This window comes from Sus scrofa, chromosome 10 (assembly GCF_000003025.6).
Source record: "Sus scrofa isolate TJ Tabasco breed Duroc chromosome 10, Sscrofa11.1, whole genome shotgun sequence".
In the NCBI taxonomy this organism is placed as follows: Eukaryota; Metazoa; Chordata; class Mammalia; order Artiodactyla; family Suidae; genus Sus; species Sus scrofa.
Window position 1 is genome coordinate 32,865,492 of NC_010452.4, and position 17,462 is coordinate 32,882,953.

General features: G+C 45.0%; 1 protein-coding gene across 13 annotated transcripts in view; it reads left to right on the plus strand.

Moving 5' to 3' along the window:
- The window catches only part of UBAP2 (ubiquitin associated protein 2), a 141,554-nt gene that overhangs the window by 109,785 nt on the left and 14,307 nt on the right, over positions 1–17,462 (plus strand). For 10 of the 13 annotated variants that reach the window (XR_002336317.1, XM_021064693.1, XM_021064690.1 and 7 more), the window contains 6 exons: positions 384–661; positions 2,791–2,960; positions 4,399–4,612; positions 13,009–13,048; positions 15,757–15,940; positions 16,701–16,749. Coding sequence is in view for 12 of the 13 variants with exons in the window: in XM_021064693.1 (XP_020920352.1) it covers positions 384–661; positions 2,791–2,960; positions 4,399–4,612; positions 13,009–13,048; positions 15,757–15,940; positions 16,701–16,749 (935 nt within the window). In the remaining variant the exon portion in view is untranslated. The remainder of the gene's footprint in view (positions 1–383; positions 662–2,790; positions 2,961–4,398; positions 4,613–13,008; positions 13,049–15,756; positions 15,941–16,700; positions 16,750–17,462) is intronic. The other 3 variants (XM_021064692.1, XM_005668066.3, XM_013980178.2) reach the window with 1 other exon arrangement.

The window sequence follows — 17,462 nt, forward strand, 5'->3', positions numbered from 1 at the left end:
GTGTACTTCTGTACCTTTTGGATTTTGTAATATCACATGTGATAATAATCATATGTTATGAAAAAACTCAAAATAATTTTCAAAAGTTTATGTGAAATACCCATCCCCCCCCATATACTTTAGCACAAATTGAATCTTCTCTCTCTGCACGTGAAATTGGCTGTAAACCCATTCAGGCGTCCCTTTCCATCTATCATATACCAGTTGTTCCATATTTCAGACACACATATGTAATCACCACAAATGGGATTCAGCTAAGAAGACGGTTGGGGGAAACTAGCAGCAACCCTCTCCCATCAGTGATGGTGGAAGAGGGAGCATGGAGCTCCTGAGCCTAAATAGTTGATTGTTGCTCTCCCTTTCCCTCCCCACCTGTTTCTCAGACTTCAAATCTCAGCCTGAACCATCCCCTGTTCTAAGCCAGCTGAGCCAGCGACAGCAACACCAGACTCAGGCAGTCTCTGTGCCTCCTCCTGGGTTGGAGCCCTTTCCTTCCCAGGTGAAACTCCGAGAGTCAGCACCCAGAGACAGCAGTGCCTCCACTGTGCACAAACTGTTGCAGCTTCCAAGTATGACTGTGGAAAACATGACCGTGTCTGCTCACCCACCGCAGCCAAAACATGTCAAACTCCCTAAGCGGCGGATGCCTCCAGCTTCTAAGGTGGGTCTTTCATCGTGAAGTGACTGTCCCAAAGGTGGATGTATTTTAACATTTAGTTCATGCGAGGTTTTAGTCTCAGAAAATGTGATGTGGTATTTTCAAGCACATAGTTTACTGCTTTATGAGGGATCAGTCATTTCTGAGGGACTGGGCTAATACAGAAGGAGTGGGTTTGTACTAAGAAACAGGGACTTATTTCATTTAAACAAAATTTTTTTTTTTGCTCAATTTATTACATTAATAGTTGTACAATGATCATCACAATCCAATTTTATAGGATTTCCATCCCACAACCCCAGCACATCCTCCCACCCCCGAACTGTCTCCTTTGGAGACCATAAGTTTTTCAAAGTCTGTGAGTCAGTATCTGTTCTACAAAGAAGTTCATTCTGTCCGTTTTTCAGATTCCATATGTCAGTGAAAGCATTTGATGTTGGTGTCTCATTGTATGGCTGACCTCACTTAGCATGATTATTTCTAGGTCCATCCATGATGGTAAAAATGCTGGTATTTCATTCCTTTTAGTGGCTGAGTAATATTCCATTGTGTACATGTACCACATCTTCTTAATCCACTCCTCTGTCGATGGACATTTAGGTTGTTTCCATGTCTTGGCTGTTGAAAATAGTGCTGCAGTGAACATTGGAGTACATATGTCTTTGGGAGTCATGGTTTTCTCTGGATAGATGCCCAGGAGTGGGATTCTGGATCAAATGGTAGTTCTATTTTTAGTTTTGAGGGGAATCTCCATACTGTTTTCCATAGTGGTTGTACCAATTTACAATCCCACCAACAGTGTGATAGGGTTCCTTTTTCTTCACATCCTCTCCAGCATTTATTGTTTGTAGACTTTTTGATGATGGCCATTCTGGCTGGTGTAAGGTGGTATCTCATAGTGGTTTTGATTTGCATTTCTCTAATAAATAGTGATGTTGAGTATCTTTTCATGTGTTTTTTAGCCATCTGTATGTTTTCTTTGGAGAACTGTTTAGATCTTCTGCCCATTTTTCGATGAGGTTGTTTGTTTTTTTGGTATTGAGCAGTAGGAGGTGTTTATAAATTTTGGATATTAATCCCTTGTCAGTTGAATCATTTGCAAATATTTTCTCCCATTCTGTTGGTTGTCTTTTGGTTTTGTTTAGGGTTTCCTTTGCTGTGCAGAAACTTTTTAGTTTGGTTAAATCCCATTTGTTTATTTTTGTTTTTACTGTCATTACTCTAAGAGGTGGATCTGAGAAGATGTTGCTGTTGTTTATATCAGAGAGTGTTTGGCCTATGTTTTCCTCTAGGAGTTTTCTAGTGTCTGGTCTTATATCTAGGTCTTTAATCCGTTCTGAGTTTCTTTTTGTGAATGGTGTTAGGGAGTGTTCTAATTTCATTCTTTTCCATGTGGCTGTCCAGTTTTCTCAGCACCACTTATTGAACAGGCTGTCTTTTCTCCATTGTATATTCTTGCCTTCTCTGTCATAGGTTAGTTGGCTGTAGGTGCGTGGGTTGAATTCTGGGCTTTCTATCCCGTTCCACTGATCTATATTCTGTCTTTGGGCCAGTACCATACGGTTTTGATGATTGTTGCTTTGTAGTATAGTCTGATGTCCGGGAGCCTGATTCCTCCAGCTCCATTTTTCTTTTTCAGAATGTCTTTGGCTATTCTGGGTCTTTTGTGCTTCCAAACAAACTTTAAAATATTTTGTTCGAGTTCTGTGGGACTGTTATTTCAAATTTTTGTTCTGACCCAGAAAATATGATGATCTTAAACACATAAGACCATAAGAATCTGCCCCACAGCATATGGAGTTCCCGGGCCAGGGATCAGATCTGAGCTGCAATTGTGGCAATGCTGGATCCTTAACCCACTGTGCTGGGCTGGGGATCCAACCTGCGTCTCAGCACTCCCTAGATGCCACCAATCCCACTGCACCACAGCAGGAACACCCTCCCATTAACTTTTTAATTTTTCTTTGCTCTTTTCCTTTCTCTTTTTAAACAAAATCCTGTTCCCTTTTCCTTCCTTTCATCCTTTCACCCCTTGTTGCTCAGGGTGGCCGCAGTGTTTGTTAGCTCTGTTATAGCCTTTGGAATTTGGAGTCTCTGACCTCTGTTGCTGAATCATGTTTTTGCTTTTTCAGATCCCAGCTTCTGCGGTAGAAATGCCAGGTTCAGCAGATGTCACAGGATTAAATGTCCAGTTTGGAGCCTTGGAATTTGGATCAGAACCTTCTCTCTCTGAATTCGGATCAGTTGCAAGCAGTGAAACTAGTAGTCAGATTCCCATTAGCTTGTATTCGAAATCTTTAAGGTACACAACGTCCCACTTTACTTCTCTGGTTTTGTTTTAATTAAATCCTTTGTTTGCAAAGTAAAACAAAATAGAGCCTAAGAAATCACCTGGTAAATAAAATACACTCTGTAGTGATGGGTTTGCGCCATCATTACCAGTATCTAATTCCAGAACTTTTCTATCACCCTAAAAAATAATCCTGTACCTGTTAGCAGTCACTCTATTCCTCCCCTCCCTCCCCTAGAAACCAGTAACCTGCCTATGGATTTGCCACTTCTGGGTATTGCCTATAACTAGAAAAATGCATAAGTAGCCTTTTGTTCTTGTTTCTTCTTTTTTTTTTGTCTTTTTGCCATTTCTTGGGCCACTCCTACAGCATATGGAGGTTCCCAGGCTAGGGGTCTAATCAGAGCTGTAGCTGCCAGCCTACACCAGGGCCACAGCAACGCTGGATCCGAGCCGCATCTGTGACCTACACCACAGCTCACGGCAATGCCGGATCGTTAACCCACTGAGCAAGGGCAGGGATCGAACCCGCAACCTCATGGTTCCTAGTCGGATTCATTAACCACTGCACCACGACGGGAACTCCAGGAATTCCAGATTTTAGACTTTATCATATTTACCTAATAAAATTAGTTTCTGGAGCCAAAATGTGATTTTGCTTGAGTCCTCTCTTTAAGGATGGACCCAAGGCATCTGGATTCCTTAAGTATTTCCAAGGATTCTTAAAGATGTTTCATGTCCCCTTACCTATTAAATTAAGTGGGTCTGGAGTTCCCGTCGTGGTGCAGTGGTTAACGAATCCGACTAGGAACCATGAGGTTGCGGGTTCGATCCCTGCCCTTGCTCAGTGGGTTAACGATCCGGCGTTGCCGCGAGCTGTGGTGTAGGTTGCAGACGCGGCTTGGATCCTGCGTTGCTGTGGCTCTGGCGTAGGCTGGTGGCTACAGCTCCGATTCAACCCCTAGCCTGGGAACCTCCATACGTCGCGGGAGCGGCCCAAAGAAATAGCAAAAAGACAAAAAAAAAAAAAAAAAAAATAAAATAAATAAATAAATTAAGTGGGTCTGATAGTGGAGGGGGTTAGAGGAGGTTCTTTTGAATTGTTTGCTTTTTTGTGTGTGTGGGGGGGTCTTTTTAGGGCCACACCTGCAGCATATGGAGGTTCCCAGGCTAGGGTTCAAATTGGAGCTGTAGCCTCCAGCCTACACCACAGCCACAGCAAGGCCAGGGATCAAACCTGCATCCTTATGGATACCAGTCGGGTTCATTTCCACTGAGCTACAACAGGAACGACCATTTGCATCATTTAAATAATGCAGTAGTATAAATTCATAGTTACAGGTATGCTTATTTGATTTAGAGTATGCCAATAAAGTGATGAAGTCATCCTATTTCATGAATACTTTCAAGTGACACAAATTTGTGTCTGATGTCTTTCATTCTTTTGTAGTGATTCTTTGAATACCTCTCTGCCCATGACCAGTGCAGTACAGAACTCCACCTATACAACTTCAGTCATTACCTCCTCCAGTCTGACCAGCTCATCGCTGAGCTCCACTAGTCCAGTGACAACGTCTTCCTCCTACGACCAGAGTTCTGTGCATAACAGGATTGCATACCAAAGCTCTGTGAGTCCATCGGAGTCAGCTCCAGGAACCATCGCGGTGAGTGGTCTTTCAGGTTTCTTCTTGTAGGAATGCCTGTTTGGAGCTCAGTGTGCCTTTTGGGTAAGATTTCCTTTTAGAAATTGGCTCCCCTTTTGAGTAGAATCTGTATAGTGTGTTGGATTGTCAGTAGTAGCTATCTTGTTTGAAACTCTCATTTCAAGCACCCATGGGCATGGAGTATGGAAATGGACCCGAGTCCTTGGTATGATGGTAGTGGAGGGAGACACCCTGAGTTGTTCAGAGTGGTTAGATGGGGTAGGAGGGTTTTAGTATTTTAGTTTCCTGTAAGGCAAAGACATTCAGGCAGTACCAGTGAGAGCTACTTTAAATAGTGGATGAGAACATGAAAATAATAAACAATTGGCATAGCAGAATTGTGGGTACATTTTCTTGTTTCCTTCTCAAAAATTTCTCCACAACAGCAAAATAATAAAAAAGGGAGTTCCCATCGTGGCTGAGTGCTAACGAACTCAGCTAGTAACCCTGAGGTTGCAGTATTGATCCCTGGCCTTGGTCAATGGGTTAAGGATCCCATGTTGCCATGAGCTATGGTGTAGGTTGCAGACACAGCTTGGGTCCATCGTTGCTGTAGCTGTGGTGTAGGCTGGCATCTGCAGCTCCAATTCGGCCCCTAGCCTGGGAACTTCATATGCTTCAGGCTCAGCCCTAAAAAGCAAAAAAAAAAAAGTGCTGAGGTAATACTTGTCCATATCAACCTGACAGTTTTATCGCCCTTTTCCAACTTTTTTTTTTTGTGGCACATAGAGGTTCCCAGGGTAGGGGATCAATCAGAGCTGTAGTTTCTGGCCTACGCCACAGCCACAGCAACTTGGGATCCAAACTTCATCTTTGACCTACACCACAGCTCATGGTATCGCCATATCCTTAACCCACTGAGCGAGGCCAGGGATCGAAGCTGTGTCCTCATGGATGCTAGCCGGGCTCGCTAACCACTGAGCCACAACGGGAACTCCTCCTTTTCCAACTTTTATGTTAGATGTTTTCCTCAAATGTCTAGTGATTCCAGGCTGGCTACTGGACACTAAAAGATTAACTGCTTGTGGGGTTAGGTTGTGTAACATGGTTTTTTTTTTTTTTTTTCTTTTCTTTTTTGGCTCACTGACTCCTTCTGCAGTGTGTGGAAGTTTCCAGGCCAGGGGTTGAATCTGAGCCGCAGCTGTGACCTAAACCTGCAGCTGCCATGGTGGATACTTTAAACCAATGTGCTAGGCTAGGGATCAGACCTGCACTCCACAGCCACCTGATCTGCTGCAGTTGGGTTCTTTACCCACTGTTCCATGGTGGGAACTCTACCCCCATGGGCCTTTTTTTTTTTTTTTTTTTTTTTTTTCCCTTGTCTTTTGTCTGTTTAGGGCCACAACCACAGTATATGGACATTCCCAGGCTAGGGGTTTTATTGGAGCTGTAGCTGCTGGCCTACACCACAACCACAGCAATGCCAGATCCGAGCCGTGTCTGCAACCTTACACCGCAGCTCATGGCAATGCTGGATCCTTAACCTACTGAGTGAGGCCAGGGGTTGAACCAGCAACCTCATGGTTCCTAGTTGGATTCTTTTCCACTGCATCATGACTGGAAGTCCAGTGGGCCTTTTCTGTTGAATTTTTTTGGATTCTCCAGGGACCATTCTTCTAGTCTCTTCTCTATTGGGCTTGTATCTGTCACTCATTGTCTTAAGAGCCTAACAGGAAGAAAAGGATACTGTCAGAATATTTGTTTTGTCTGCACTGACTTCACTTTTTTTTTTTTTCATAGTTCCCTTGGCCATGTGTTGATAACCCTCTTTCAAGTTTAGAGACTGTGGGAGAGGTGGAAGGGGGCATTCACCATGCTGTGCAGAGTTTAAAAAAAATTCTACACTTTAGCCCTACCTTCATACCCACTTCCAGTGTCATGTGGTATATATAAATACTGAGTTGCTTAGTATGGTTCTTTGGTGTAAGTTGAGTGGTCTTTTGGTTTTCTGTACTACTGGCTTAGGACTTGGCTTTACCGGGTCAGTTCAGTCAGTTTCTATCCTGCATCTGCTTTCTACCACACAAAATTTTTCTCATTTTTCCACTGTATATTTGTCTTTCTGGGTTTACATATTTTAAAAAGGTCATATATTCTTTTATTTAAATTGAAATATAGTTGATTTACACTATTACGTTAGTTTCAGGTGTACAGCACAGCAATTTATACCAGTTTATATTCCCACCAAGTAAAGCATCAAATGATCAGGGTATTCATTTCTCCACACCCAAGAGCTGGGTTTTCTTTTCTTTTTAACTATGTTTAAAAACAAGATAGTTATTATTAGTTTTTGAGGCTTCAAGATACATATGATTTCTTATAGGCTTTTACAAAGACTGAAGATAGCTTCCAGGTCTTCTATCTTATAAGGATCTTTGGAGATTCATAAGAATTGCCAGATCTGGTGATGATTCCATTTACCATCTAAGGAAGAAGAAAATTCAATGATTTCTCAAAAATGAAAATTTCCCTTCCTCTCTTGCTCTTTCTCTCTCTGCTCCCTCCCCTGGAGCCTGCCTGTCTTCTCTTCTTAATGTTCTATTTTTTTTTTTTTTTTTTTTGGTCTTTTCTGGGACCGCACCTGCAACATATGGAGGTTCCCAGGCTAGAGGTCTAATCAGAGCTGTAGCCGCCGGCCTATGCCACAGCTGCAGCAATGCCAGATCCGAGCCTCGTCTGTAACCTACACCACAGTTCACGGCAATGCGGATCCTTGACCCATTGAGCAAGGCCAGGGATCAAACCCGCAACCCCATGCATGGTTCCTAGTTGGATTCGTTAACCACTGAGCCACGATGGGAACTCCCTCTTCTTAATACATACTTACTTTTTTCAAAAGAAAAAAGAAAGAAAGAATTAATATTAAATTACAAGTCTTGATTATTGTTGTTTACTTTTTTCAAAAATGCTCAATAAAGTTTTTAAAGACACAGAAAACATTTTTGCATTTAGATACACATTTTTGGATATAAAGTAACCCTAGAAAGCAGTATGACAGTTTTCCTCTGTCACTTTGCTTTTTTGTTTTTGCTTTTTAGGGCTGCACCTGCAGCCTATGGAGGTTCCCAGGCTAGGGGTCGAATCTGAGCTGCAGCTGCTGGCCTACACCACAGCTCACGGCAGAGTGAGGCCAGGGATCAAACCTGCAACCTCATGGTTCCTAGTTGGATTCATTTCTGCTGCACCATGATTGGAACTCCTCTTCTGTCACTTTTAAACTTGAGTTAGAAGGCAATTCCCAGAATTCCGGAAGTATCGTGGAAATGTTTTAATTTATAATCCAGATAAACTGCATTCAACTGGGAGTCAAGGGATCTAAATTCCACTTGCCGTCTTGTACCAGGTGATCCTGAATTCTCTCAACTTCTGGATATCAAAAGCCCATCACAAGATGAGAGGGGCTGAATCCAGCTCTGTTGTCTGAAATGCCACAAAATCAGAGTAACATGTTCCAAGCTGGGTGGGATCAGGGACTTTAGGACCTAAATTCAATGTATAGTACTTTTAATCTTCATACTTCCTTTTTGACTCCTGTTTTTAAATTTTATTTATTTATTTTTGCTTTTTAGGACCGCACCCATGGCATATGGAAGTTCCCAAGCTAAGGGTTGAATTCGAGCCGCAGCTGCCGTCCCACACCACAGCCACAGCAACGCCAGATGTGAGCTTTGTCTGCAGTCTGCACTGTAGCTCACGGCAACACTAAATCCTTAACCCACTAAGCAAGGCCAGGGATCAAACTGGAATCCTCACGAATACTGGTCAGGTTCGTTTGCACTGAGCCACAATGGGAACACCGACTCCTGTTCTTATTAAATACATTTCAGTGTTCTGTGTATTTAAATATATTTTCGTTTTTAACAGCCTCTTTATCATTAGCAATAAAAAAAGTTTCTTGGAGTTCCCATCATGGCTCAGTGGTTAATGAATCTGACTAGGAACCACGAGATTGTGGGTTGATCCCTGGCCTCACAGTGGATTAAGGATCCGGCATTGCTGTGAGCTGTGGTGTAGGTCGCAGATGTGGCTCGGATCCCGTGTTGCTGTGGCTGTGGTGTAGGCTGGTGGCTACAGCTCTGATTAGACCCCTAGCCTGGGAACCTCCATATGCTGCAGGTACAGCCCTAAAAAAGACAAAAAAAAAAAAAAAAGTTTATTAAAAACATTTTTCATTTCTTGCTTTTATCTTTTTTTTTTCAACCTGCTTTTTCAGTTTCTCCAAGATCCTTTCTGGAGTTGTGGAGGCCAAAAGCCTTGCTACTTTTTCATGAGATTTACCACCCTTATCCAAAACCACATCACTCTTCCCGAGTTCTGAGATCTTGGAAAGATACTGGAAGAGCTCAGTGTTAGCCTCTCCTTCTGACGGAGGCGTTAGAGTAGCTACACTTTCGGCCTTGGCTGTCAGATCTGTCACAGCATTTTGTTTGGAACTGGCTTTTGCATGAATGGCTGTGGTGACACAACCTTTAGATTCAACTGTCATGGGACCTAAGGGAGGAGGTGGTTTCTCTGGTTCCATGCTCTGACTTTTACCCTTGTTTGTCACACTAGCTTTCTCTGGCTTCTCTGTACTCAAAGGGAGCCAGGTGGCCGCCTCAGCGCCAAGTTCTACCCTGAGCTGCCTCAGCTCAAAACCAAGCTGCAGGAGTTCCCTTCGTGGCGCAGTGGTTAACGAATCCGACTAGGAATCATGAGGTTGCGGGTTCGGTCCCTGCCCTTGCTCAGTGGGTTAACGATCCGGCGTTGCCATGAGCTGTGGTGTAGGTTGCAGACGCGGCTCGGATCCCGCGTTGCTGTGGCTCTGGCGTAGGCCGGTGGCTACAGCTCCGATTCGACCCCTAGCCTGGGAACCTCCATATGCCGCGGGAGCGGCCCAAGAAATAGCAAAAAGACAAAAACAAAAAAAACCAAAAAAAAAAAACAACAAGCTGCAGCATCCCCACCAAGGAGATGGCAGGGAGAGCCCAAGTCATGTATTCCCAATCTATCTTGTTAGACAAGAAGTTAATTCTTCTGATTTCTAACATGGTGGTAACCACTAGCCACATGGAGTTTTTGTTGTTTTTGTTTTTCAGGGTTGCACGTGCAGCATATGGAAGGTCCCAGGCCAGTGGGTCGATTTGGAGCTGCATCTGCCAGCCTACATCACATCCACAGCAACACTGGATCCTTAACCCACTGAGCAAGGCTAGGGATCCAACCCTCAACCTCATGGTTACTAGTTGGATTCGTTTCTGCTGAGCCACAACAGGAACTCCAGGTACCCCACATTTTAAATCTCAATGTCTAGATGTGGTTATAAGCACATAGAGAAAGACTGTTCCATTATTGCAGAACACTCCATTTCCTTGGATGGTGCTGTTTTCTGGTTTGTAAAACATAAATCAGATGGTGTGGTTAACGCTGTCATCTCCACGGCATCTCAGTTTCAGCTCTAGCTCGTGCTTGTCCATATCAATGTTTACCTTTTTACTGGCTCAGCTAATTGAACTAAACCCTAAAACCTTCGCAGATTTCTCATCTGTCCTGATCATTTGGTGCCTTATCTATTAAATTAAATTTTTTTTTTCTTTTTGACTGTGCCTGTGTCACAGAGAAGTTCCCAGGCCAGGGATCCAACCTTCACCACAGCAGCAACCCAGGTTGCTGCAGTGACAATGCCAGATCCTTATCCTGCTGCACCATAAGAGAACTCCCAGTGCTTTACCCGCCATGCTTCTGCCTAGAATTTTCCCCACCCCAAATAATGTGGCTCCTTTGTCATGTCAGTTTGTTCATTGCTTGTGTTTTGAAAATGATTTTCTGGAGTTCCCATTATGGCTCAGCATGTTAAGAACATGACTAGTATCCATGAGGACTCGGGTTCAATCCCTGGCCTTGCTCAATGGGTGAGGATCTGGCATTGTCGTGAGCTGCAATGTAGGTCGCAGATGAGGCTTGGATCTGGCATTGCTATGGCTGTGGTGTAGGCTGTGGCTGCAGCTCCGATTAGACTCCTAGTGTGGGAACCTCCATATGCCACAGGAGTGGTCCTAAAAAGAAAAAAAAAAATTCCAGGAGTTCCCGCTGTGGCACAATGGGATCAATGTCATCTTTGCAGCACCAGGACACAGGTTTGACCCCAGCCCACCATAGTGGGTTAAGGATCTGGTGTTGCCACAGCTGCGGCATAGGTGGCAACTATGGCTTACGTCTGATCCCTGGCCTGGGAGCTCCACATGCCATGGAGTGGCCAAAAAAAGAAAAAAAAAAAAAGATTTTCAAGGAATAATGAAATATTCCTAAGGTATTATAGGAATCATTTTTATTCCCGCTTTCTATTTTTTTGGCCTGGTATAGGTTTGAGAAGACTTTGTATGTTGGGGTTCATGCTATTTAGGTTATACACACTTGATGTCATTTATTTACATTTACTGAGTAGTAAATCTTTCTTGAGAAGGGGGCAAAAGCTTAGACATTTGGTTGCTCTCCACTTATCTATGTATTCCTGTATTCCTTTCGCTTCCCTATCATTAGTCTTTTATTTATTTTCCCACCAGCAGTTCTGCTTTATTGTCTACATTTCTTGTAAATAATCTCAAATTCTTTTAAGAATAAAATGTGTTGTAAATAAGATTTTATGAGCAGAAGTTGTATGGGATTTTGGTCAGAGCAGAGGCAACAGCCATAAGGTTTGTCTTTCTCTTTCATGGTTTTGACATTTGTAAGAGGTCATATTCTTCCTTTTCCTGTACAGGGCCAGTGTCGGACCTGTAGGCTCAACTGTCAGTCACTCAGTCTGTGGAAGCAGTTTCTCATGTGAGAATGCTTCCTACTGTGTGAAGGTTCAAATGAAATGCTTTGTGATGAGCTCACACCAGTTGTTTTCAGGTTCTGTTCTTGTGGGGGAATCTACTGTCCTCACTCTTTCCTCAGTTCAGAAAAACACAGGTTCTAAGTCACATGCTTTATCTGAGAACCATTTTGTTAATAGTATAAAACATGATAATTCATTTTTATCTTTGTTATAATTTGGAAACATTTTCTTTCTGGTATGAGGGTTTCTCGGAGACAGAATGTGCTTGAGGAAGAAAGTCTCATGGTGATTTCAGGGTAATAAGAGTTCCTTGGTTCTTGTATGGCTTAGTAAGTTTTAGGACCCTTTCATTGTTTCTGGCGAGTTGGGTCTTATGTTTTATCCTTGTTACTTCCTTAAACACCCACTTTGGTTTTAAAAAAATGTCAGCTTGTTGGGATTTATTAAGGATTTTTTGTATTGCGGAGTTATCTTGTGGCATAGAGGGATACGTATCTGGCGTAGTTGCTGCTGTGGTACATGTTCAGTCCTTGGCTTGGAAACTTCTTTATGCTGCAGGCATAGCGGGGGAAAAAAAAAAGAAAAAACCTGTTGTATTGCATCTCCTTTTTTTCCTTAACATAATCAATTTTATTACATTTATAGTTGTACAATGATCATCACAACTCCATTTTATAGCATTTCCATCCCAAACACCCCGCCCACCCCCCACCCCCAATCTGTCTCCTTTGGAAACCATAAGTTTTTCAAAGTTGGTGAGTTCAGTATCTGTTCCTCGAAGTTCATCGTGTCCTTTTTTTAGATTCCACATGTAAGTGATAGCATGTGATGTTGGTGTCTCACTGTCTGACTGACTTCACTTCGGATGATAATTTCTGGGTCCATCCATGTTGCTGCAAATGCCATTATTTCCTTCCTTTTAATGGCTGAGTAACATTCCACTTTGTATATGTACCACATCTTCTTTATCCACTCCTCTGTTGATGGACATTTAGGTTGTTTCCATGTCTTGGCTATTGTATATAGTGGTGCAATGTATAGGGTTCATGTGTCTTTTCTTTTTTTTTTTTCAGGGCCGCATGTGTGGCATATGGAGGTTCCAAGGCTAGGGGTCCAATTGGAGCTGTAGCCACTGGCCAGGGATTGAACCTGCATCCTCATGGACGCTAGGCAGGTTGGTTAAACTGCTGAGCCATGATGGGAACTCCCGACATGTATCTTTTTAAGTCATCTTTTTCTGGATAGATGCCCAGGAGTGGGATTGCTGGATCAAATGGTAATTCTATTTTTAGTTTCCTGAGGAATCTCCATGCTGTTTTCCATAGAGGTTGCACCGATTTACATTCCCATCAACAGTGTAATAGGGTTCCCTTTTCTCCAGGTTAACTGCAAACCAAAAATCTATAGTAGATATACACACAATAAGTAAAAGCATCTCCTTTTATTAAGAAACAGAACAGGCTATAGTTGTTTGCTTAATTTATAATGCTTCATATCTTTGTGGTTAAAGTCATCTAAGTTATCATTTGGTTTACTTACTTTCTTCTCTCTCTTACAGAATGGACATGGTGGTAGTCGAAGTCAGCAGACAATAGACAGTAAGTATGTGAGCTAACGATCCTTGTTGTGGCTGGTGGAAACCACAGAAAGAAAAAGGGCATAGCTAATGTGGTAGGGAAAACAAATGGCCAATTGCTAATTTTGCAAGAGTAGTCTTTTTACATTTTTTTCTAATAGCTTCCCCAGATGCATCGTCAGCATCATTTCTTTGGGTTTAGAAGTTGAGCTAGCGATTCCTGTGTGACCAGGTTATTAGAAATAACCACAGTGGGAAGGTGGTGACAATCTTGTATTCCTCTGCTCTTGTCAGCCTGCACCCCAAGTGTAGACTCTAATATGGGTGGATGTAGCAGTTTCTTTGCTCAAAGGCCCAGGCTCCAGGATGGTTAGGGGGCTCTCACTCTGTTAAAGTGAAAGACGGGAGTTCCCGTCGTGGCGCAGTGGTTAATGAATCCGACTAGGAACCATGAGGTTATGGGTTCGATCCCTGCCCTTGCTCAGTGGGTTAAGGATCCAGCGTTGCCGTGAGCTGTGGTGTAGGTCGCAGAGGTGGCTCGGATCCTGCGTTGCTGTGGCTCTGGCGTAGGCCGGCAGTTACATCTCTGATTAGACCCCTAGCCTGGGAACCTCCATATGCTGCAGGAGCAGCCCAAGAAATGGCAAAAGACAAAAAAAAAATAAAAAATAAAGTGAAAGATGTGTAAAGCAAAAGTCATGAGCTTGTTCAGGAAAGACATGGTGAGGAAGAGAGGCGCTGTTGCTCACAGTGAACACTTGGGAGAAAATGGGGGGCAACTCGCACCCCCAGTCTGGTACAGCTCAGTGGTCACTGCAGAGAGTGCGGGTGAGTCCTTGTTCGCGTTGTTTCCTTTGTTCTAGGCCAGTTTATCTGCCATAGTTTAGTATGATTTTCGTTCATCATTCAGTAGGGCACATGGTATGCACTATTAGGTATGGAAACCAGAACGACCTTTTTATTTAGGAATTTGAAGAGTGTGGTCATGGAATTTTTTTGCCAGATTAGGAGCAGATCTCAGTTGACAATGAAATGACACACATGGTTTACCCAGAATTGAGTTTGATGTTGCTTGGCTGCCAGAGCCGTTTGGAGATAGATGAGTAGCTCTGAGAAGGTTGGATATCATAGGAAGTGTGAATTCCATAAGCTGTGGTGGGAGCTTTCTTTTGTCCAGGTATTGGGTTGAGAACCTACACTAGAGATTGTATTTGGAGATTTTAAATGAGATAATAAGTTTTTTATTTTTGTTTTTGTTTTTGTTTTTGGCCTTTTCTAGGGCCGCTCTTGCGGCATACGAAGGTTCCCAGGCTAGGGGTTTAATTGGAGCTGTAGCCGACTGCCTACGCCAGAGCCACAGTAACACAGGATCCGAGCCGCGTCTGCAACCTATACCACAGCTCACGGCAACGCCGGATCCTCAACCCACTGAGCAAGGCCAGGGATCGAACCCGAAACCTCATGGTTCCTAGTTGGATTCGTTAATCACCGAGCCACGATGGGAACTCTGAGATAATGAGATAATCTGTAAAACATAGTGTCCATTTTAGATAGGATCCCCCCCCCCGCCCCCGCCGCCTTACACACACAAACACAACACACACATACACACACACACACACACACACACACACGCTCTGTCACACACGTTCTTTGAGAGGCTTTTTGTGTCCCTGTCCTCAGTGTGAGTCAATACCCAGAAAGGTGAGTTTGGGGCTAGGGATATCTGTGGTGTCTTTGTCTGGTTTCTGTAAGAACAGGTGTCATTTGGGAAAGACTGTTGGCAAGAAGTGAGCCTCGGGGGTGACGACCCCTTTAAGAACTGACCTCGTGGAGTGTCACCCCTGTTCCTGCCTGTGCTTGTTTTCAGGTCACCAACCCCTGTGTGTGACCGGGGTGCCCCGGGCTCCCTACAGAAAGGTGCTGCTCCCTCCTAACTGGAAAAGACAATGATGCTTTATTTCCAAGCACATATCTGAGTTATATGTGTGGATGATATTAAAACTGAGTCTTTTCTGCAGCCAGGCTTGGTCACATTCATGCGCTTCCCACAGCCTGATTCATGTGTTGTGTGCTCTGGGGTCTGCCCTGACCAAGCACATTCCTCCTGCACTTTGGGAAGTAGATGTGCACAGCAGGGTGTCTTCTCCGGATTTCAGGCCTATGTAGGTTCCCTGGGCTCTCAACCCCCTCCTGCGCTAAATTTCACTTTGCGCTTTCCCAAGGCCAGCCTGATGTGATAGTCTTCTTTGTTTTTTAGGGCCGCAGCCTTAGCATATGGAGCTTCCCAGGCTAGGGGTTGAATCGGAGCTGCAGCTGCCAGCGTACGCCAGAGCCCCAGCAGCTTGGGATCTGAGCCGCATCTGTGACCTACTCCACAGCTCACGGCAGCGCTGGATCCTTAATTCACTGCACGAGGCCAGGGATTGAACCCGAGTCCTCATGCATGCTAGTTGGATTAATTTCTGCTGCACCACAGTGGGAACTCCCTGATGGGATAGTCATTTGATAAAAGCAGACCCAGCTTGTAGGTGGTTTGCCCGCCAGATTTTCACTGTCATCTTTTGTGCTTCTATGGAAACCATACTTCTCAGTCTTAAAGCCTCTTTCCCTCTCTGGGTGCAGCTTGAGGCTGTTCCTTTAGCTGGGAGGTGTGTGTCCACGTCATCAGACACGTATGATGACAAGGATGGCATTTTCCACCCTGCCTGAGTCCTGTGTTTCTTACAGCTACTTCATCCGTTCCAGCTCCAAAGACAACCGACCCTCCCTCCGCCCTCCCATCCGCGGGCTCCCTGCCCAGCACCACCTCGTGCGCTCCGCTTCTGTCCTCTGCATCCCAGCACACTGCCACTTTGCCCTCCTTGTCCCAGCCTGGTGACCTGTCCAGCAGCCCCCTCTCTCAGCTTAGCAGGTATGGGGAAAACAGGGTCCCAGAATTTGAGGTACACTGAGACCCAGGACTGGGCCCTTTCCGTTGGGTGTTCCCACGAACAGAACACCTTTGACCCCCCCAGGACCCTCCTGGCCTTTGGCAGTAATGCTGCAGCGTGGTACTGGGTGGGGTGTGGAAACCTTGTGGGCCTGGATTGCCTCTGCCATCACAGCACACCGGCCCCCTGGGAAGGGGGTGGGCCGGGGGGTCGCTGCTACTCTTCTCCAGCCCTGGCGGGGGTGGGGGGGAGGGCCCTGAACCCTGAACCCTGTCTCCCGTCTCCCCTCTGTTCTGGGCCCTGTCCCTGCAGTGTGGAGTGAGAGCGCTGGTGGGTTTCTGAGCAGGCCTCTGCCTTGCCCTGTCTTCTGACTGGAATTCTCCTCTTGCCTCCTGCTTATAAGCCAGGAGTGAAAGTGTTTGGTTTGAATTCTGGATTTGATGGGAGTTCCAGCTCTGACTCTGGCCTGTGGGGTTGAACGTAGGAATGTGCCTCCCTCACACACAGATTTGATGGTGTCTCCAAGGCTGGTGTTTACAGCTGGCTCTATGGGTTCCCAGATCCTCATGCGAGTAACCCTTCAGGTCCTTTCTAGCCACACGGCACCTGGACTTGCTTCCAGGGCCAAACGGATGGAAGGGTGGGAGGGAGGCGATCTTGGGTGCAGCCTGCCTAGGGTGGCGGGCCCCTGGTGCGCAGTGATGTAGAGGGTAGACACGTGGGCTGTGTTTTGTCTTCCAGCTCCCTCTCTGGCCATCAGAGCAGCCTCTCCTCCAGCACATCACACACAGTAAGTGTTCTCTGTGCCCCCGCCCCCTCGACCCTGCTTGGCTTGCAGCTTGGTTGTGTGCTTCAAAGGAGGGGCTTTAGTTTGTAGATTGTAAGTATCTGCAATACTCTGATCGCTTTATTCTCATGTCTCAATCTGGGAACATGGTTTGAAGAGATAATTTCCTAGGAACCTCCAGAGGACATCTAGCTTCCTATGTTCATGCCTCCGCGGAAGAATTGGTTCTCCAGACCTGCTATGTGATTGGCAGGGCTGTCAGGTGGTGAATGTATTCCTACAAATTCACTGTGCAGTTCACTGTGTAAGACACCTTTCTACCAGGCAGGGTTGATTTTATTTTCTGGGACTTGTAATGTTGAGGTATTTGGAAGCTTTTTAGAGGAAAGCAGGCTCATTGATTACTTCCACCTGGGCTCCACCAGCTGCGCACTGCTCCTGGGTGATGCTCTGTTACTTTGTGAAGGCCAATGTAGGGGGGACGCTGGAAGGGGAAGGAAGAGCACATGTGTCCGAGACTGACAGCCAGGCAATGTCACTGCATCCCAGTGTGCCGGTCGTGGGGACTTGAGGTATTCTGATCATGCCTACCTCATGCCATCTCACTCCATCTTCTCCACCCAGGGACAGACTTGGGGTAAGAAGTGCCGAGTGTGGAGAGGCAAGGCTGGAAGCATGAGTGGGAGCCCCATGCACGTGTCCTGATGTGCCAGAGA